This window comes from Peromyscus leucopus, chromosome X (genome assembly GCF_004664715.2).
Source record: "Peromyscus leucopus breed LL Stock chromosome X, UCI_PerLeu_2.1, whole genome shotgun sequence".
NCBI classification, from domain to species: domain Eukaryota; kingdom Metazoa; phylum Chordata; class Mammalia; order Rodentia; family Cricetidae; genus Peromyscus; species Peromyscus leucopus.
The window spans coordinates 14,537,508-14,559,220 of record NC_051083.1 but is presented as its reverse complement, the minus strand read 5'-3'; the positions used below and the strand labels follow the sequence as shown (position 1 = coordinate 14,559,220).

The 21,713-nt window shown below is 38.4% G+C and overlaps 1 protein-coding gene across 1 annotated transcript in view; it reads left to right on the top strand.

Moving 5' to 3' along the window:
* Positions 1-2,598: 2,598 nt before the first annotated feature.
* The window catches only part of Tspan7 (tetraspanin 7), a 104,226-nt gene continuing 85,111 nt past the window's right edge, over positions 2,599-21,713 (top strand). Inside the window, exon 1 of the mRNA XM_028881427.2 lies at positions 2,599-2,716. Within this exon, the coding sequence (XP_028737260.1) occupies positions 2,636-2,716 (81 nt within the window). The 5' untranslated portion in view covers positions 2,599-2,635. The remainder of the gene's footprint in view (positions 2,717-21,713) is intronic.

Genomic DNA, 21,713 nt, shown 5'->3' with positions numbered 1-21,713 from the left:
CATCCCACTCCCATGGGATATATGTGGGCTCTTTTTTTTTTTTTTTTTTTTTTTTTTGGTTTTTCGAGACAGGGTTTCTCTGTGTAGCTTTGCGCCTTTCCTGGAACTCACTTGGTAGCCCAGGCTGGCCTCGAACTCACAGAGATCCGCCTGGCTCTGCCTCCCGAGTGCTGGGATTAAAGGCGTGCGCCACCACCGCCCGGCTTATGTGGGCTCTTTTAAGGAATCAGTTTTTTAGCAAAGTGTTTGTGAGTTGACCTAGCCAACTGTTAAAATTCACATTCCAGATGTGTTATCTCCAGCAAGTCAGTGGAAGCTTTTATATGAAAAACATGTAATTCAACCTCTGAAATCAGTGCTATTTAGATCAACTAAGAAAATGAAACCAGAGGGCTTAGTTAGATTTGTCCTCAGTGACAGTTCCTTCTTATCTTTGTTTTTATTTATGTTGCTATCTCAGACTACACTAATTTTAGCTTGGTTCAGTCTTAAGGGGCTCATAGTCTGTAAACATTCTGGCCTTCTGGCCTCTGACAGAAGAAAGTTGTTGACAAAGTAGGAAGAAAAAGGCAGAAGAGAATAGATGATAAGTTAATGGCCCTGAGACTGTTTGCCTTTTGTCCCTATCTGTTTCATCAAGACCAACTTGTCCTCTTTTGGGCAAGACTTTTCTGGATTTAGCAATGAAACTTGTGGATGCAAGGAAATTCCTCAGTCCTTGTAAAACTAGAATGATCTTTTTAACCCCAAATCGCAAATCACAATTTTTAGCAAGGCTGGCTACAAAATATTTTAATTTACTTATTAGCTATGTTACTTATTAGATATGTATATATTTACCTCTACATTTAAATAGTTTATTTGGGGTAGAATAATCTAAGTTTTCAAGAAATTAGATTTAATTAGACATTCCAAAATAGAGCTCCAAATTGAAATGATGAGTTAGTTAAGCTGATGTTTTTCATCCATAAATATCCTCTAGTCTGTATAAACTCATCAAATTATCCTTGAGGGGATGTTAAGATTTTTTGACTTTGTAGAGTCACTTATACATGGCCAAGGTACTTTTCAGCTATGAGCTTGAAGTCATTAGAAGCAGATAGGGCCAGAGAGTTGTAGGGATCAGTCTGCAACCTCTCAAGGTGAAGAAGGAATCTCTTTTGTCAAGACGAATTTAATTTCATCACAGCAAGAACAATGGCCTTCAACTCTTGCTTAGTATTAGAACCACATGAAGAGCTTTAAAGACTCTGAGCCTCCAATTCATACCAAATCATTCAGACTAGCTAGGACTGGGCTTGGGCATTTGCTGTCTCTTTTAAGCTCTGCAGGTGGTACAAATGAACAGCAATCATTGAGAATTGCTGCAAATCTCCTGTTCTTTCACTGAATGGTGTTTCTTATGAATTGGCCAATTTATTCACCAAGTCTTCTTTCTCATATTTGTTTCTTGTTTGTACAATGTCCTTTACTGACCTGCAACCATGTCTAATTGATTGCAGGTAGTAATTATACTAGCCACATCTGTTCTTGAAAGGCTTTGCCAAGCTTTATTGACTCTATTATTTTACTCTTTCACAGAATGTATTCTTAACAATGTCCACATGGAGTTAGCCTGTGATGATGTTGCTTCCTATTGTTACTGTCTCTGGGGAACAATATTAAATCTCTGGCAGAATCTATACTATGTGTTCCTCTTTGAACTAACCACAGGAAATCTAGGTATAGTGCATATTATTTTCTATTCTGAAATAAACCACATGCCATAAGGGTCATCCATTGGTTTTTACTATTCTCACTAAACCATGCAACCACCACCATTATGTAATTCTGCAACTTTCGTCACTCCAAAAATCAAAGCAACCCCTCAAGCCATCAATAGTTACTCCTTATGGAGTGAGATTGTCTGTGCTCACTAGGTGAGGCAAATGATTTTCTGGTAGTTTAAGTGATTTTTGTTGTTGTCTGTTATGTGTATAAATGTTGCTACATCTTGTGATTTAGTTTTGTCATTTCCAAATATGAGGAAATCTAAAACTATGGAGTTCAAAGGGAACTTAGAGATACCAGTGAAGTAGCAAGGATTTGGGGGGCTCTGAGCTCTCTGGTTCCTTACTATCTTTCCAGCTGTCTCTCTGGGTGTCACAGTCTGTTCCTGGCACCGACAAGGTGTGCTTATTGCCAAGGACATGACTCCTGAGTGTCCAAACGCAGCAATACAGTACACAATCTTTATGTAGCCAGGGGCAGGCCCTGCTTCTTACAAAGCCGAAATCTTAGTGCTTGGATGGTCTGAAAAACGTTGCCCTCACTTCCGACCGGGCATCTAGGCTCTCGGGTTCCTTTGGTCCAGGACCCACTACAGCCTCCACCTTGGCTGGGGGTCTGGGCCCGCTCAGGAGTGCAGGCTTGGGCTGCATTTTCAACATGCAATCAATCGCCAACCGGCCTGCTCCTTCTGCCCAAGCCCCGCAGGGCGCGCGCTAATGCACGCGCGTCTCCCAGCCTGCGCGCGCACGGGAAGCTCGGGGAGCACGCGCCCCCCCGCGCCCCGCCTCCCTTGGCCCCGCCTCCTCCCCCTCCCGCGCGCCCGCCCCGCCGCCCGCCGCCACTGCCGCCGCCGGAGCTCTGTAGTATGGCATCGAGGAGAATGGAGACCAAACCTGTGATAACCTGTCTCAAAACCCTCCTCATCATCTACTCCTTCGTCTTCTGGGTGAGTGCCCATGCCTGGCTGCTGGCCGGACCACGGTCTATCAGACCGTGTGATGATGTTCTTAGAAAGAAAGGTGGAAGGAAAACCTAAACCCCAAACCCAGTCTTAGCCAGTGGATAAGGAGACAGGCACAGAGTGCTAAGTCGGGGCTGCGGGATGGTGGGGTGCAGGTCTGGGTTGCTGCGACCCTCGATTTTACCTGACGAAAGCTGTAGTGATCTCCGTGGTGTCGGTGGTTGCAGATTTTTGACCCTTCCAAAAAAAAAATTTTTTTTTAAATGCATTGATTTCTTAAGCTTCTAGGACAGGGTCAGCCCCTGGGGAAAGTTGTGAATTCGTCTGTTTTCTCTTCTGGACTCCTCTCTCTATCTTAACAGCCAGTTTTGGAGGCCTGTTGGATCTAACCTGTGGCGGGCTGGGAGCGGGCGCAGGACGGCGGGATCTGATCCCCATATTCTGACTTAGTCCCAACCCGGTGGGGCTATGGGAGAGAGTTGCTGTGAGCCTGCCTGGACAAGGACGATCAGTCTCCCAAGCGCACTAATGCGGGACAGGCGCCGCCACCGCGTGGAGGCGCATGGAGAGGGTCTTACATAAGCCAGGGGTATCTTTGAGCTTCCTCAGCGACTGGGTCTTACGACCCCTTTTTGGTTCCTTTCCACCCTTTTCTGTTTCCATCCGGTCATTGTGTTTACTGTGTGAACCCAAACTGCAGTGCCTAAGAGGAGGACCCCTACCACCTGGTGGCTGCGGTGGCGCCCCAACTCTCTTCCCCACCTAATTGGTACTGCTACTAGTCCTTGAGCTCAATGCAGAAAGGTGACGTCAGTCCTTCAGCCCCGGCCGGCGATGGGCTGCATGGTGCACCTCGCTGAGGGATGTGCCCTTCTGTGCGCAGGAAGAGGGAAAAAAGGGGAGGAGGGGGCTCCGGGCTTATGCCTTACCTCATCCTGTTTGGCAATTCATGGAATCAGTGCAGGGCTGACACTGCAGTGATTCATTTGCAGAGGTGGGTGGTACCTAAAGACCATTCCCAGTTCTTTCTCTCACCACGTAGATGCCCCCCCCCACCGCCAGATCCCTCTTCCCACCTTAAGCCACAGCCACCCTGCAAAGGAATGAATACCTGCCCCCCAACCCCACCCCCTATAATCTGGGTCATTTCAGCTTCCAACGCAGTCATTTTGAAATGACTCTGTTGAAAAAAAAAATCTTGCCTTTGGTTGTTTCTTTCTTGCCTTTCCCACCCCAATATTAGGTCTGTTTTTGCTTCAAATGTGGAACACAGTATTGAATGGGGTACCTATATTCGGACTGATGGTAAACTGGATTGTTTGCAATAGCCAAGACAGGAGCTGAGATTTATCATGTATTGAAAAAATCCCGAATGTGTCTAGGCTTTTCTTTGCCACTGACATTGGTGATACTTCAGGTCTGGAAAACCATGGAGTGTGGCGACAACACATAGCAGGGCTCTGCAATGAGATAAGAGTAGCATGATCGAGACAGCCCACCATGTAAGAGAAACATAGGAGCTGACGTCTTATGGATTGGAAATGACACAGGTTGAATCATCTCAGTAGTGGAATTGTGGGCTAGCTATACATTCAAGGATCTTGTTATGTATGCCTGGAAAAAGCAGTACTGCTTGGTGACTGTCCAACTTTGCAGTAGCCATTGCTGGGGACTGGTTTAGCTCTTTATATCTCTCCTTCAATCTGTTTTTGTTTTGCTTTTTGTTGTACACACTTCCTATTTGTTTCTGGAGTAAATCCATGGATGATTATCTTAGGCTCCTGAAAAAGAAGGTTTATGGTGCATGGGAAGTAAGAAAGGTTGTTTTCTGAGCATCTCTGAAGCCTGGTAAAGAAGGGGTTGTTCCAGGCTTCCACTTTTCATCTGGATTATTTAACTCTTTTTGTTTCACAGCACCCCCACCCCACACACACCCCCCACCCCCGCACACCTCCATGAACCCAATTGCTTACTGCCTTCGAAAACATCTTAAATGATCACTGTGTTGTATGCTTTCTGAAAGTTCCTCATGCTGGCATTTAATTTTATATTTTGTACTTTCAAGATTTTCATATTCTTAAGTATTTACCCAGAGTATTTTCAGTAGTTTAAATAGGATTTAATGATCATTTCCTACTTTACAATAAAAAGAATGAGCTCTCTCCAGATAATAGGTCATTTTAAAAATGTTTTTCTTAATAAGCCGTAATCCAAATGCTGAGTTTTTTTTTAACTGTACCTTGAATGCTATTTTAAACAAAGCAGCTTTATTCAGACGTAATTCATATGATGTCACCCATTTAAAGTATGCTGTATAAATATATAATTAACATGTAAATATTTTGCATTTTAGTGTGTTTGTTATCATTTTAGTGTTTTCACGGATACAGCCATTACTACAGTTCATTTTCTATTGTTTCATCTTTGAAAATGATGAGAAGGAACCCTGTTCTGTCCTTTAGCTCCCATTTTCTCTCCCACTTGTCCCTCTCCTGGTGCCAGCCCTAGGCAACCACGAATCTACTTTCAATTGCTATAGATTTTACTATTCTCAACATTTCATGTATGTGAGCTCATGTATTTGCCCTTCTGTGACTGATAGGTTTCAGTTAGCATGAGATCTTCATGATTCATCCATGTTGTTTGTGTGTGTCAGTACTTCGGTTTTATGGTCAAATAGAATTTCATTTTGTGAATATACTATATTTTGTTTTTCCATTGATGAATATTTGGGCCATTTGACTCTTATGGATGATGAAGTTATAATGATTTATGTGCTATTTGTTTGTGTGTGTGTGTGCGCTATATTTTCATTTTTCTTGGTTATATACCTGGGGGTCTGTATGAAATTACTAGGTCATATAACTCTACGGTTAATTGTTTGAAGAATGGCCATACTGTCTTTCAGAGCAAGTGTTCCATTTTATATTTTATATTCCCTTCGACAGTTAGGGTTCCAGTTTCCCCATATGCTTGCCAGCATTTGTTACTATCTGGCTATTTAATTGTTACCATCCTTGTACTTGTGTATTTATATATCTTACTGTGATTCTGATTTGAATTTCCTTAATGAATGCTAATGTTGAATATTTTAAAATGCTTAATGCTCATTGGTCATCTCTTTGTATACTCATATTCTTTGATCATTTTATTTGGGCTATTTATCTTTTTATTACCACATTATTATCCACTCACATATTCTAGGTACAATCTACTATCAGTATGAAAATTTTGCAAACATTTTTTTTCCATTCTGTGGCTTCCCTTTTTCTTAGCTGTCTTTTGAACTGTGAACATCTTTATAATATATATATATATATATGTGTATATATTAATGAAGTGCAAATGGATTGGCTTTTCATTTGTTGCATTGTTCATGCTTTTGATCTCATATGGAAGAATCCTTTGCTAAAGATCACAAGAATAACCTGTTAAAAACTGTTTATAAGAGTTATTTCTCAATTCAGTAAATATAATTGATATATGACTTTTTTGAATACCAAGTACTATGTCTGGCACATGGTAAGTACTCCATTTTTTTTTTTTTTGTATTTCTGGAGTCATGCCATGTAATATAGAAAAGGATGACCTTGCACTCTTTTAAGGGGAATGTGGAGAGATAACTATTCAGAATTATTTCCATCGTGTTCCTGGTGAATTGTTTTAATTGGACTTCTTTTACTTCAATTTAGGTTTAGGAGTAGAAGGTGTTTCATCTTAAAATGGTCATAGGTTAGTAGCATCAAGAAGTGCTTTGACCTATACCAAACCAGAAGACTACTGTTATGAAAAAGAGATCAATGTTTTTATTTGTATTTTTTGTTTTCAACCACTCTCCCTGGCTGCCATATTTTGCTAAAGTTCTGATTCTCAACAGGGGACAATTTCTGCATATTTGGCCATGTCTAAAAACTTTTTGTTACATCTGAGGTGGGTTCCACAGGCATTTAGTGGGTAGAGACCACAGTGTTGCTAAGCAGCTACCTGACAGCTGATGACTCCTTGTTGGACTTGAGCCCTGTCCAATATCTGGCTCAAAAGGTTAATAGTGCCAGTAACCTTTACTGTATTGAAACTGAGCAGTAGTAAGTGCTGTGAAGAAAAGGAGAGCCTGATGTGAAATTCACTGTATTTACCATACCACAGCATGCTCAACACAATTACCTGTCAGAAGAAAAACATTCGCTATGATGTACCATAATTGTTTGTTTGAAGATTAAAGGTAAGTGACTCTTTACAGATTGTGTTCTAATGGATACTTCAATGACGTCACCTGAGTGCTAGTAACCCATTCTTATTTCCCCTGATTTGTATGTTTTATTTTCAGGTTTGGAGTTAGAGGGAAATAAACATCTAGGAGTAAGTTCTCCTGTGTGTGCTTTCAAGACTAGAAACAGTATTCCATGGTAGTTTACTTGGGAAATATTTATATTCTTAATAAAGGAATGAAAACTGAAATTTAGTGATTACTCCTAGCTTAGTTATTTAACATAGCACAGAGGAGTAGAGCTTTCAAAGGGGTACTATTTTCAGTCTATCTGTGGTGGATTAAATGTGTTCTTCCTATTCACATGTTGGTAGATGACCAGGGGTCTTAAAAACAACTGGCTTACAATAAAGACTGTTAAATCATTATATCTTTGTGATTTCTTTTGTCAGATATTTTAGTGAATTGTAATTTATCTTAGATTTGCATAAAATATCTCTCTTGATCTATATATATATAACGAAGGTTCTAATTTTCATGAGAAATGTAATTCAGAAGCAAACAAGAAAACCCTCTAAATATGTTGCTTACGAGAAAAATGTTTTGTTTTATAAATTTTTATGGACTTTAAGTACTCATCTGTAAGTACTCATAAGTATGCATTTCAAGGTAAGATTTAAGTTGACTACTTCTGAACAGTATTTGTAGAGAAATATCCTTTGCTTCATTCTAGTGAATATTGAATTTGATTATTTTATTGTATAAGAATGTAATTAGCTTACTAATAGTATTGTTAAATCTTTTTATGGTGAGATACCAATGATTTCTCTTTTCCTTTGTAAAACATCATTAATCATTTGGGGGTAATTAAAAAATAATATTTTTCTCTCTTTTCAGCTAGGAACTTTCAGGGATTAGGTTTAATAAAGAGGAGAAAATCTAACATTTACAGTGTTTTGAGAAAGGCACATATTCCAGCCAGATTTTTTCACATGTCAGTTCAGTTCAACAAACATTTATTGAATATCTGTCATATACCAGATATCATTTATTCTGTAAGATATTATCTGCTCACTGCATGCTGCATTTGACATCTTAGTTGGATTTATCAGTAATAGCCACTTTCAAATTGTTCATTTTTAGGTATTATCTAATTGTTGTCATACTATAAAAAATGAAAATGTGGTTTCTTTGTGTGTGTGAATGTGTGTGTTTTCAATACAGGGTTTCTCTGTGTAGTTTTGGTGCCTGTCCTGGAACTCTCTTTGTAGACCAGGCTGGCTTCGAACTCACAGAGATCTGCCTGCCTCTGCCTCCCAAGTGCTGGCATTAAAGGCGTGTGCCACCACTGCCCGGCGGAAATGTGGTTTCTTTGAACTCTTCTTTTTCTCCCAGTTTATCACACATCATTTTGTGTAAGCAGTGGGCTGTGATGAGCTGACTAAGAAAGTCTCTTTATAGTAGAGCCATGTAGTATGGATATTATGAATACTTATTCAAAATTTTGTTTTCCCTGTAGTTAGTAACCACATTGTTTTTTCTTTCGCTTTTAGTATATTTACTAAACTTCATTTCCATATTCTTTTCAAGAATGATATGTCTTTGTTCAGTGTATTAAAGCACTGCATGTATTGTTTATGTGTCCTAGTGTTAGAGACATTTGTCTTACATCATTTTGGCTTTCAACTTGGACTAATGTTCTCTGGCCTTCTGCTATGCTGAATCCTCAAAGTTCCTAGATGTTTGTTTCTTCTCTTTCTTAATTTTTTTCTCTTCATTTCGGTAGAGCAAACTTTCAAGTAGTTTTCTTTCTGGAAAAGGGTATATGGGAAGTCATATAGTGAAGCCTTTACAAATTCAGAACTCTTATTTGATGATTAGCTTGATAGTTTGGCTGAATATATAATTGTAGTTTAGAAAGCATTTGCCCTCAAATTTTTACTATCTACTTTCTACCAAAGGCTTCTTGTTATTAATGTTGAAAAATTAGATATTACTATGATTCTTCTTGAATCCTGTTTTTCCCCCTCTGGGAGTTTTTTTTTTTTTTCCTTGCATATTTACAATGCTCTGAAAATTTTCTCTGAAGATATTAGAATTTTTTACAAGTTTTTCTTTATTTCTTCATTGTTTCTTCCAAACTATTTTGTTTTGGACCATGTTACAATCACAGATGTCTGAGTGTTTTCTGCTAATTGTTTTACATATGTTTAAGAGGGGGTCGTTTAAAACAGATTCAGGAGCTGTTAGCATGAAGCTATTCCTATGTTTGTTGGTTATAAGTTGTGTGACTAGATGATCTTTAGAACCAAGATCAAGATTTTTATGCCTTTGATTTTTCTGTTGGGCTGATCATATGACCTACAGAAAAATCCTTTCCTTTCTCTCTGAACAAGAAGGTAAGGACACGAAAGAGACACCACGTGCAGTATACAAATATCCATTGCGCTCCTGTCCAGCTTCAGAGATGTTCTGCTTTACTCTCCAGAGACTACATCTCTGAACCTATAGTAGAATGAGAGGAACCAGAGACAGGAAGTTGGAGGTTTCCTAAGTGCTCTTCAAAACGTGTTTTACTAGCTCCTTCTTATTTCATCCTCCTCTAACTTCAGCTGTCTATGTCTTCTGGAGCTGCTTGAGTGTAAATACTTTATTCTAGGCTTTTCCAAAGCTGCTGCCATAGTTTTTGTTAGCCCTCAGGATATTAATATGGCTGTCTTTTCCACTCTCTTTATTATTGTGGCTTTTAAAAAGATCCTTTTAGTGTCATGTCGGTGGAATTTTGGGAGTTAGCCAAGATAAATGGATATGTTCAATCCATCATCTTTAACTAGAAGTCCTTTCTATCTATATCTCTACTTTGCATGCTATTAAATAAGCAGTTGATTCTGAGTGATTGTATAGAAAATCTAAAATGGTAATAGTTGGATTATCATAGTAAGTATTGGTATAAACACACACACACACACACACAGAGAGAGAGAGAGAGAGAGGAGAGAGAGAGAGAGAGAGAGAGAGAGAGAGAGAGAGAGAGAGAGAGAGAGTTAAGCTGAACCTATAGTTAGTTTAGGCATGCTAGGCAAGCACTTTATCCTATTAATGTATTTGGGAAAAAAATCCTTTTGGATGACAAGGAAAATATTCTGTGTTGGGATAGGCTTACTAAAGCACATTCTCTAAAAGGTCATCTGGTTATCAGGGACAGAACAAATAGGGATGAAGCCCTGAAGGTTTCTGGTATTTTGTCTTCACGTCTCATTTCTTCCCACTAAGAAACAACTCAATGTGGTGTTTTCTGACTTAATTCAGACTCTACTTGACTAAATTAATGTGCTTGCATAAGAGTTTAGCATATGATATGTGTGTGGTTGGAGACTTGATGTTAAATCACTATTTTTATGCTATTATGGTTATGGGGCATGCATATGATAATCTGGAATCTTCTCTTTTTTAGTCAACTTATTTCCTGTATACAATGTTAAGTTAGGACATGTGTATTATCTTCTATACCATTTGGGGAACATTAAGCCATTTTTACCTAGTAGTTGCTTAGAAACTAGCTGAATTTTTATCAAAACCAAATGAAATTCATTTCATTTTAATCCCAGCAAGAGTTATTGATTTGACCTCACTATGTGAGACATTATGATGACTCATTGGCTCTTCAGCATTATATCCTGTTTTAAGTAAGTATCCCAGAAGGTGCTGAGAACTGGAAGTCATTGTGACTGTTTCTTTGTTTAAACACATTAAACCCTTGAGATCGATGACTAATGTACTGCCAAACCAACTGGAAATACACTTTAAAAATATATTCTTAAATTTTTCCCCTTTGATTCCATTACAGCAGGTTCTGATATGAGTTATCATCTCATGGTAGAAAGCAGATCATTGGACTGATGTGTAAATTCCTGCTGTGACAGAATGCTTTTCATTCTTGGCAGAGCATTTTATTCTCTTTTATATAGTGCTTTAATATTCATCAAGAAGTGGATGAAGGAGAGGAGAAATAGAAGAGTTTTTCCTTTTTATTGTTTTCCATTTGGTTTTTTTTGATCAGTTGAATATGTAAGCATTTTAAACAATCTAATGATAAACTCAAGGATCCTATTCTGCCTTGAAATATTTTCTGTAATGATTTTAGAAGGTGAGTATTTCCCATCATCATCTATTTTATTTTAGGAGAAGTTTGTAGGTGTTCATATTGAGATGATTGGTTGGGTTTGGAATAGATACTAATTAAACAAACTTAAATCAGTGACTCTTAACACATTTTGTCAACCAGAAGATTTGCCTTAAGTTTCCCTAAAATAAATGTCTAAACTACATCCTAAGACACCATGATTCGGTTGGTCCAGATGGGGTTCCAGCATTAATAGTCTAAAAATAAGTGCCTAGAGATCCAACTGTGCAGCTGGGATTGGATTGTAAACCCCTGATCCCGAGAACACATAGTAGCTAACAGAAGGCCATTTCATCTTGAGTTTCCTGCATTTGGAGGTAGCCAGGAAGCATCCAGAATGGATTCACTGATTGAATCTTCTTTGTCTGGGGCAAGATCTACAGTGCCTCCCCCAAAACTAAAATAGCTTTGTCATCTTTGAGAGACCATGCTTATCATTGCTAAATAAATCAATGCTTAGCTAGTCATCAAGGGTCTTCTTTTTGGCATTTATTTATTGGGGGTAGGGGTGCATCACAGTTTGTAAATGGAAGTAACTTGCACAGGTGACTTCTCTTCCATCATGTAGGTTCTTGGGATCAAATTCAGTTATCCATGCTTGGTAGCAAGTGCCTTTATCTGCTGAGCCATTTTACTGGCCCACCAAAAGTTTTTTTTTTTTTTTTCCAGATAGGGTTTCTCTGTGTAGTTTTGGTGCCTGTCCTGGATTTCACTCTGTAGACCAGGCTGGTCTCACACTCACAGAGATCCTCCTGTCTCTGCCTCTTGAGTGCTTGGATTAAAGGCATGTGCCACCACCGTCCAGCTCTAGATATTACATTTTCCTTTACAAGCTCATGAATATCATGTGATGACCAACACTTGGCTATGGTGGGTAAGCATAGATATTCTAAACTCTGAAGAGAGAACAGAGGCTCAAAGAGATTATGTGATTCACTTAATGTTATAAAGCACATGTCCAAAGTCCAAATCAAGACTTCACATAAATATGGTTTGAAATACCCTTCAATAGAAGGTAATAGTCAAAAGAATTACAAATGAGTGATAAGTAGAATATGAAAAAGAAATTAAGAATGGGTAATGCTTGAAAAAGCTTCATCAGAGCTGGAACTTGAACCCAAGCAGAGACGGGGAATATAGATTTCCATTCAGTCTCAGTTTTAGGAAATGTTTTAATCCCAGCAAGAGTTCAATCCAAACGAAGTCATTGTCCAATCACTGGAAACAATAAACTCTCAAATGGTGTCTGTGGGCCAAGTTCTAGCTCTGTATTCTTGAGGATGGAGTACCAACTATTTTTTTTTTTTTTTTTGGTTTTTCGAGACAGGGTTTCTCTGTGTAGCTTTGCGCCTTTCCTGGAGCTCACTTGGTAGCCCAGGCTGGCCTCGAACTCACAGAGATCTGCCTGGCTCTGCCTCCCGAGTGCTGAGATTAAAGGCGTGCGCCACCACCGCCCGGCCCATCTATTATTTTTAACAGAAACGATTTTCTTTCACACAAATATACTAACAGTAAAATGCTAACATGATTTTAGTCAATCAGGAATTAGAAAATAATTTTTGATTACATGTATTTATTTACTTACTTTGGATTGGGGAGAGATGATTTCACTGTCCTGAAACGCCACTGGGCTGGCTTCAAACTTCTGTCTCCAAAGTGCTGAGATTACAGAAGCAAGTCACCTTGTACCACTATTATTTATGATTTATCTTTCAAATGCAGAACTACAAAACATTAAGATAGAAAAATACAAAATTATCTTTTTATGGCTATACTTGTTATATACCAAAACTTCCAGAGAGTTTAGTAAAAAGCTAAGAATTTGATATCCTGGCTAGATATAAGGTAAGGATAAAATAATAACTGCCTTTCATTAGTACATCACACAAGCCTTAAAAGAGGAAAATAGTTCATTAGCAATACCATCAAGAATCATGACTGTTGCAGAATAAAGTAAATAGGAAATGCAAAGAAGTCTCTGATACGATGGTATGGAACAGAAATTTCACTGAAAATAAGACCTGAACAGATTGAAAGACACTTACCTATATATTCTTGAGTTGTATTATAAAATTACCAGTTCTCTAAAGATTTGTTTTTAATAAATAAATATTTTTTAATATAGAATCCTGGTAGAATTTGGGAAGAGAGTGGTAGTGCTTGATTAAATTATATTGTTTATGTAGGAAACAAATAACTGAGAAATTTAGAGGAAATTAGGAAGTGTGTCCCTCACATGTTAATGGGATATACTGTTTGGGGAGATATATATATATAATCCTCAGTTCCTGGCGTTCATGCCTTGTGCCACCCCTGTTTCAGTGTCAGGAAGGTGGAAGACCTATGACTAGCTTCTCATAGAATATAATAAAGATGATCAAACGTGCCATACAATTACACTATGTAGAATTTTTACAATCAGTCTTCCTGAGAGGCTCTGTCTCTTTCTGGCTTTGAAAACATTGGCTGCCTTGTTGAGAGCTGCCTTCTGGAGAGGGCCAGAAAGTAGGGAACTCTACCTTGACAACCAGCAAGAAAAGGAAGCCTCCAGTTCAGGAATACGTGAGCAACTGCCAACAACTGGGTGACCTTGGAAACAGATTCTTTCACCCACTGGAGCCTCCCATGAGACTGCAGCCCGATCTGAGGCTTTAATGGAAGTTTTGTAAAGCCAAAGGCAGATGGTATCACTTAGACTAAAGACCCCACAAAATCTGTGGAATAATAAATGTATTTTGTTTCCAGCATCTATATTTTGGCATTGTTAATATTATTATGAAATTAATATTATTATGACACAACTAGAAAGTCACTAATCAATTCAGTATCATGTTGGTTTAGAGAAAGGTAAATAAATTAACAGGACACTGAGGAGTCCAGAAATAAGGACATGTGTATATTACTTAATAAATGAAACAGTATGTTCTTCTTTCTAGTAGGAGAAAGCTAGTTTTAAATGCTCCTTGTGCTACACAAAATTTTCAGTTAGTTTAAGTATTCAAATATAAAATAAAGCAAAATTACATTTTCATATATTTAATATACAACTATTTTTATATAGAAGTAATAGGTAGAGCCAGGCTTGTTGGCACATGCTTTAATCCCAGCACTCAGGAGGCAGAGGCAGGTGGCTCTCTGAGTGTGAGGCCAGCCTGGTTTATAGACCAAGTTCTAGGACAGCCAGGGCTACACAGAGAAACCCTGTCTTGAAAAACAAACAAACAAGTAAACAAGTCATAAGTATAATATAGGTGTGAGAGAGATAGCTTACTAAATTAAACACTCTAAAATATTGATTTATTTGGTTACCAATTTTTTTTTTTTTTTTTTTTTTTTTTTTTTTTTTTTTTTTTTTTTTTTTCGAGACAGGTTTCTCTGTGTAGCTTTGCGCCTTTCCTGGAGCTCACTTGGTAGCCAGGCTGGCTCGAACTCACAGAGATCCGGCTGCCTCTGCCTTCCGAGTGCTGGGATTAAAGGCGTGCGCCACCAACGCCCGGCTGGTTACCAATTTTTTAAAGTATGGAACAAAATTTGTAATAAAGTCAACTAAATTGTGGTGAGATTAAAAAAAACTCGTGTCGAGTTTAGACCTCTACACAAAAGCTCTAATTTACCTTCTAATTTAAGATTTTTTCCATATAGACCAATGACTAAATTTTCTGACCAGCACTAAATATACTTGAGCAATCTCTACTTTAGAGAAACAGTTGGCACAGCTTCTCTGTACAGGGCCAACAGTAAATATTTTCGGTTTCATGAGCCATGCATCTAATTAGCACCAGCAATGTTAAATGAGGCCTGTGCAGCATAGATGATAGTGTAGATAAGTGAGTAAGGCTCCATCCCAAAACAATTGTATTTACCAAACTAGATGGCCAGCCAGACTTGACTGAAATTGATTGACTCCTGCTCTATAGGATGCAGATATAAGGGAGGTCCAATCCTTACCTTCAATAATAATTATAATGTAAATTTTACTATGGGCCTGTGGGAGTGGGAATGAAGCAAGCCTCACATTTTCTACCTTGAAAAGGCTACTTATTCCCTGTCCAACCAAGTAATCACTAAATTACTTCAGATGTGAATATTCCAAAGTAAAATTCTTTGTTAAAAAAGCATGCTAGAAGTGTAAAATTCACATTAGATTTTGAAGATTTAGTATAAAATGCAAAGCATCTCATTTTGCATTAAATTAATTGCATATAGAATTGATAATATTTTAGATATATTGGCTTAAGAAAAATTTATTAGTACAATTAATTTCATATGTTTCTTTTTTACTTGAGTGTCATTCAAATATTTAAAGTTATAAATGTGTGCTGCGTGTGGTGATTTGTATCTATAATCCCTGCATTCATGAGATCAAAGCAGGATTGCTATGAATACACGGCCAGCCTAGGCTACATAGGGAGTTCCAGGCCAACATGGGCTACAATGTGAGACCCTGTCTTAAACACATACGGCTTGCCACTCTATCTCTTTCAGATAGCACTGAGCTAGAAGTGGTATAACGTGTACTCCTGTTTGGTGGAACAAGAATGAGTCTGGTTGTACTAAAGAAAAAGGTGTGTGTGGTAGATCAGTTAGGCATAGGCTTTATTATGGGTCAACTAGGACTGCTGTTTGGCTGGCACAAGGGAGACTCGTCCATGGTTTGGAACATGGAGATGAGAGCTACCCTTTACGGGTCTAGCCTGGAAGGAGTAAGTTGTAATACAAAGGCAAGAGGAAGTGAAAGCAGGTTACCTAGCTCGGAACTGAGGTCTAATGTAGGGTGACGAGAACGAGCGGTGGAGGACTGCAGGTCCTTAGGAAATGGCAAGGGCATTGTAAGAATGAATGCCAATGTTCTGTGCTTAATGAACCTGGCTGATGTTGATACCCTCATGACAGTGCAGACCCTAAGGGGCTGTTTCAAGTTTGATAGGCTGTGCTACATTTTGTCTATGTTTAGTTTGAGAGAGTAGTAACTTTGAAGGTAGGTTGAGTTTCAGAAGTTTGCTGTTTTTTTTTTTTTTTTTTTTTTTTTTTTTTTTTTTTTTTTTTCTGGCTGATACTGGTGAAGTTCTTTGTCTTGGCAGTTTCTGTACTGTGTGGCACTACTTACCGCCCACCCTCCATGGTCACAGTTCGTTGAGTATTTGTATGTTGGCTGGTCAGTGGAATGTTTGATTGGGCAAGCAGAACAGAACAGCTCTTTTGATGCTTTTGAATGTGCAATAGAATAGAGAAAGCTCTGCTGATGTTGGGCAGGAGGCAGAAACCCAGGGCAAGGTAGTAGTAGACATATGCATGCTGGAGAGCTAGAATGGACCCCATGAAGTCCCAATCAGTAACTCATGTAGGTTCCTGGACAGCCCAGGCCTTTTCCTTCCAGCCTGGAAATGGCTTTTCACTTTTCTGGGGAGGCCTGTCCAACTTGGTTGGGAGTGACTCCTGGGCTCCTCAGCTCCTCTTGTCTTCAGTTTCTTGTCTGACCAGGAAAGATGATGAGGTAGATGCTTGAAGTGGTTAGAAAGACAGGAGTGGAATTACAAGAGCATTACAAGAGCAACGTGAGGTTGTCAGACAAGGTTGGGAAAGCCCATAAGGTCATTTAAGAGCCATGAGATAGTAAAGTGATCCTTTGCAAATGTGTGGTCCGCCCAGAACTCTAAGCACAGTTAATGCTATGTTGCTCACTGATAATAGGTGTAACAAAGTATTGCGCCACCAGTGCTAAAGGAAGCCTGTGTTTCCAGTAAGTCCTGTCTAAGGGATAAAGGTCCTCCTTCATGTAGCAAATTATTTGAACAAGTTACTTATTAGGCTCCTTAATAGCAGCTGCTCTTTTTGAGAATTGAGCTTTGCAGCTCTTTGAGTTTGTATTCTTCAAAGATGTTTCAAGGACAAACAAGTAACTGCTTTGTGTGGTGTATTTTTCAAAATATAAAGGCCTAGAATGCAATGGGATTACCCACCCTGATGGGTTTATAAACAGTTTCAAAAGGGCAAGTTTGAGTGGTGTCTCCAAGGCTCCTTGTACTTAAAGGTGGCCTGTGGTAGAAGGGACCTCTCTATATGACCAATGGACAAGAAATGCACTTCTCCATGCTTTCAGGAACACAGATCAGAGTCTGAGATGTGGGAAGTGACTCTGAATGAGGAGCATCTCAAATATCTTTTAGACAAATATAGAAAAAGAGGGGTTTGGAAATGAATACTCTGTTTAAGAAGCTATTCAAATGAGGTGTCTAAACGAACAGCATGTGATACGATTTGCCAATGTTATAAAGAAAAATAACAATTACTGAAGAGGTCTCGACACAAAATGTTATCAGTTATGGTTAAGAGGCAGAAGAATTTTAAATATATATCATTTTATTTATCATGGAGCAGTTCATCAACCCAGTCTGCTTTTGTTTTTGGTTAAGTTAATGCAGATCAAAACCAAATTTAACTTGAATATTTAATACTTCTTCAAAATAAATGCAAATGTCTGTTCCTATTGTGCATTAATTTTTTGTGTTAGAAATAATATAATTGCTTGTTTGTCTACCAACTAACTGTATCAGATCTTATCATTATGCTGTTTTTGGCTTAAGGAATTAGTTCTTAAAGAATATGAAAAAAGTTACAGTTGATGTCCTATTCTGTCTTAAATACAGTTCATCAGTTGAGTCCATTTTTGCATATTTAATCATATTTGTATCCAAAATTACTATAAAGTATTATTTTTATATCTTTTAGACTCCACATGAGTGACTCATTCTAAGCATATCATCTTGAAACTTGTCATTTTCTGATGTGTTTCCATGGTGATAGATGTGGCTCAACTGTAGGGATTTTTAAACTATGCCTCATGGGCCAAATTTACAGCCTCCTTTTTTTGGAAACAATCTTTGTGTATTGTCTATGAATGCTTTCACACCACAACAGTTACCACAGACGACTGTTGTAGGGGAGGCTGAACACACAGCTTAGCACATCCTACTTCAATAATGTGGTCTTTGGCTGATTAACAGGAGAATATATACACATTGTGTTGACTTTACATATATGTAGGGACCTTTGCAAGAGATCAGCAATCTGAAAATAAAACCAAAGCTTTTAGACTTTTAAAACAAATACCAATAAATATGTGAATAAATGATGGAACAGAGAGATCTAGACAAGTGACAATGAGTTCTAGTGATATCATTAGGAGACATATGGGGGTGTAAAGAGAGTGGAAGATAAGGGTTATTTCACTAAGTTTAATTGTATGAGTCCATTGTGTCATCAATTCCCAAGCTCTAGTGATTATGGGTTATTTCTTATCCTGGTATGAGGATACATTCCCCAAAAGGAATCTTTATACTTTGCTACCTGTACAAAGAGGCAGACAGTTCTTCTGAAGCTACAGTTTCTCAGATGTTTCTAGATTGAAATGATCAGTGGGCATCTTTAGGATGGTACAGTCTCTACTCCTTCACTGTGTGCTATGGAAAACCTAAAATATTTACTATCTGTCCCTTACAGAAGTCTGCCAAGTCCTAATTCTTTCTTTGCGTAGATAGGCCATTGTTTATTCATTCTTCTCTCCATTATTTGTAAGAAGTCATGTTTTGGTGAAATTTTAGATACACACACACAAACACACATGTATGTGTATACTGTGTATCTCCTTATTATGTGAGTTGAGGATCTCCAAAATAATATATTGAACATTAACATTAACCAACTCAACTTTTATGCATCTTGATCCTATTTTTCACAGTTAGAAATAATGAATCCAAGATAGATACTGCCCTGTTAGCTTCTAGGTGTTTTATTTAGCCATTTGGAAGGACACAGTATCTTATTGTTATTTCGATTATTTTTGTTACCAAGTAGACAATTACCACTTGAAGGGAGAAGAGGGCTGTTGTGTCCATAAGGAGCAAACAGAATCATGACTGGTCCTGGCAGCAACAAGGAACTATCTGCTGTATGCAGTTCACTGGATTAGATCAAGGTGATATTATTGGTCTGAATCAACGTTACTACTGTATGATTATTGACCATTTAGGAATGTCAAGGATAGGGTTGACCATCACACATGTATTATCTTGTTTACTCCTCATACCAACCTTCTGAGGTGGTAATTACTGCTCCTCATTTTGAGAGGAGCCCCCTGAGGTCCAGAGTGTGGCCCACAGTCATGTCTGAAATAGGGTTTTGGTGTACTTTTTCATCCCAACTGGGCCTAGTGCCCTGTGTCCAGAAGCACATTTCTCCAGGAAAAGCCTTTGGAGGTGGCTAGAGGGTACTCAGTGAATTATTCCTACTCACTAGTTCTTTTTCCTGCCTTCTTGGCTCCTATGAGCTGCCCACAGCTTCCTGCACAAGAGAGGATCCTCTGATTTCCAGAATGGTCCAAAGTTACAGTTCTAGTGACTCTAATTATTTTGATTTATGTTTCATAGAAATATTGATGTATTTTTCTGTCCTTTTAGCTCTAAGCTTTAGTTTTCCTAATAAGAACAATAATGCAGTACAGATTGGGGATACAGGCTAAGGGACTCGAATACCAGCAATTGAGCAATAGCTACCGATTCTCTTCAAAAGTTTGAATCTACAATGAACCTTTCTTTTTCCTTTTTAGTTCATGGCTGATACTGGTAGGTAAGACATAAGAAGTCCTGAGAATTTCTATGGGGCTAGATGATATTCTCACTCTGTCATTTAAGATAAAATTATCTTATGCCTAAAAGATTTTAAATTGTTGCCCCAAAGTACATGAATATTATTTATCCTGCTGCTATGAAATATGGTACACATGTGAACTTGATTACTATGGCAACAAGCCCCAGACCACTTTGAACAAGCCAGAAGCCAAAGCATTAAAAACTGCTAGAGATGCAACTTTTCCCTCTGTCTTTGCCCTGAAGAATGCTAAAAGCACTGGGAAGCACCACACATTTTTCTTTGGGGCTGACACTAGCTAAATGCTTATCTATTCTGCACATGGACACATAGATAAGGCTCCTTTGCACAGCGGCCAACTCAGGATTTGTCAGTTTATGTGATCTTGTTTCCTCTCCCTGAATCTGCTTTTAGGGAGAAAAATCTGACCATTCATAACTTCTGTGAATATTGATGGGAATTTGTGCCTGTATAAAGTTAATTAGCTGTGTTATCTCTGGTGAGAAGAATGTAAGGCACTACAGAAAGTAGTCTAGTTCAAAAACAGAAACTTCCCAAGGTTGTTGAAGTCTAGTTTAAAAAAAAAAGACATTTGTCGATAGACCTTTCCATTTTCTGCTTTTAAGAGCAACTCTACAGTAGCAACAATGATAATAATTCATGATGCTTTATAAACACAAAGCTTGATAGCGTGAATTATTTTTTAAAATATTAGTAATGTAAATAAATATGTTCATCACAGAAAACTGGGACACCAGCCTCCTTCTCCAGTTCCTACTTCATAGATGGTAAAAGGAACTTCTGAAGACCTTAGGGCTTGTCAGCTTGGGTCTAGCTTCAACAGATCTGGCTTGAGTCAAAAGTTCCTGTGTAACCATGGAATATATATATATATTCTCCTTTGTGCTTGGATCTCCTGACTTCCCTCTACATCAAGTCTCTGTAATTGTAATAGGGATTTTGGAATATTTGTATTTTTTTAAAAAAATCTATGTGTAGGGCCAGCTGAATGGCTCATCTGGTAAATGATCTGAGGTTGATTCCCAGGACCTATAAGGCAAAAGAGAGCTCACTCTCAAAAGTTGTCCTCTGACTTCCACATTCATGCTTGGCATGTCCCCACCAACACACGAAATAAATACCTGTAAATTAAAGTATTAACTATTTGTAGACTGGGCTCATGGCCAGAGACAGAATGCTACATTCAAAGTAAGCCTGAATTGAACAGAGTAAATAGAGTTGTATTGCTTTTTTATGTAAAGCAGGTCCCTATGCTTATTTCCAGCAATAAAGAGAAGTGGGGTTTTTCTTTATTTCCCACCCCCATCTCATTTCTAGCTTCACCAAATCTCTCTTGTGTCTTTTGTATCCAGTTGCCTTAAACCAGTGGTCAGGACCCCTTTGGAGGTCGCATATCAGGTATCCTGCATATCAGATATTTGTATTATGATTCGTAACAGTAGCAAAATTATGGGTATGAAGTAGCAACAAAACAAATTTATTGTTAGGGGTCACCATAACATGAGGAACTGCATTAAAGGGTCACAGCATCAGGAAGGTTGAAAGCCACTGCCCTAAACCCTAAACTTTTGTTTGGCTGTCCCCTCATTCATACAGCACAAATAACCAAGCCCTATTGAGTCTGTCTGTCTGTCTGTCTGTTTGTCTGTCTCTCTCCATCTCTGTCTGTTTCTCTCTTGCTCTCACTCTCTCAAGATTTGAGAGATTTTAATTAATAGAAATAGCTGTACCTAGTCTTTATTTCTGTCCAAAGTAAATGGACTGAAAGCTTTTTAATCCTTCTGAATTTTATCCCGCAGTGACCTCAGAAAGTCTTTGCATCCCACCCCTTCTCTCCATCTCATTGCCACTGGCTTTAATTTTTTATTATTCATTTTCATTTATATTGTATAAAGAACATGATATTATTGTATAACAATATAATC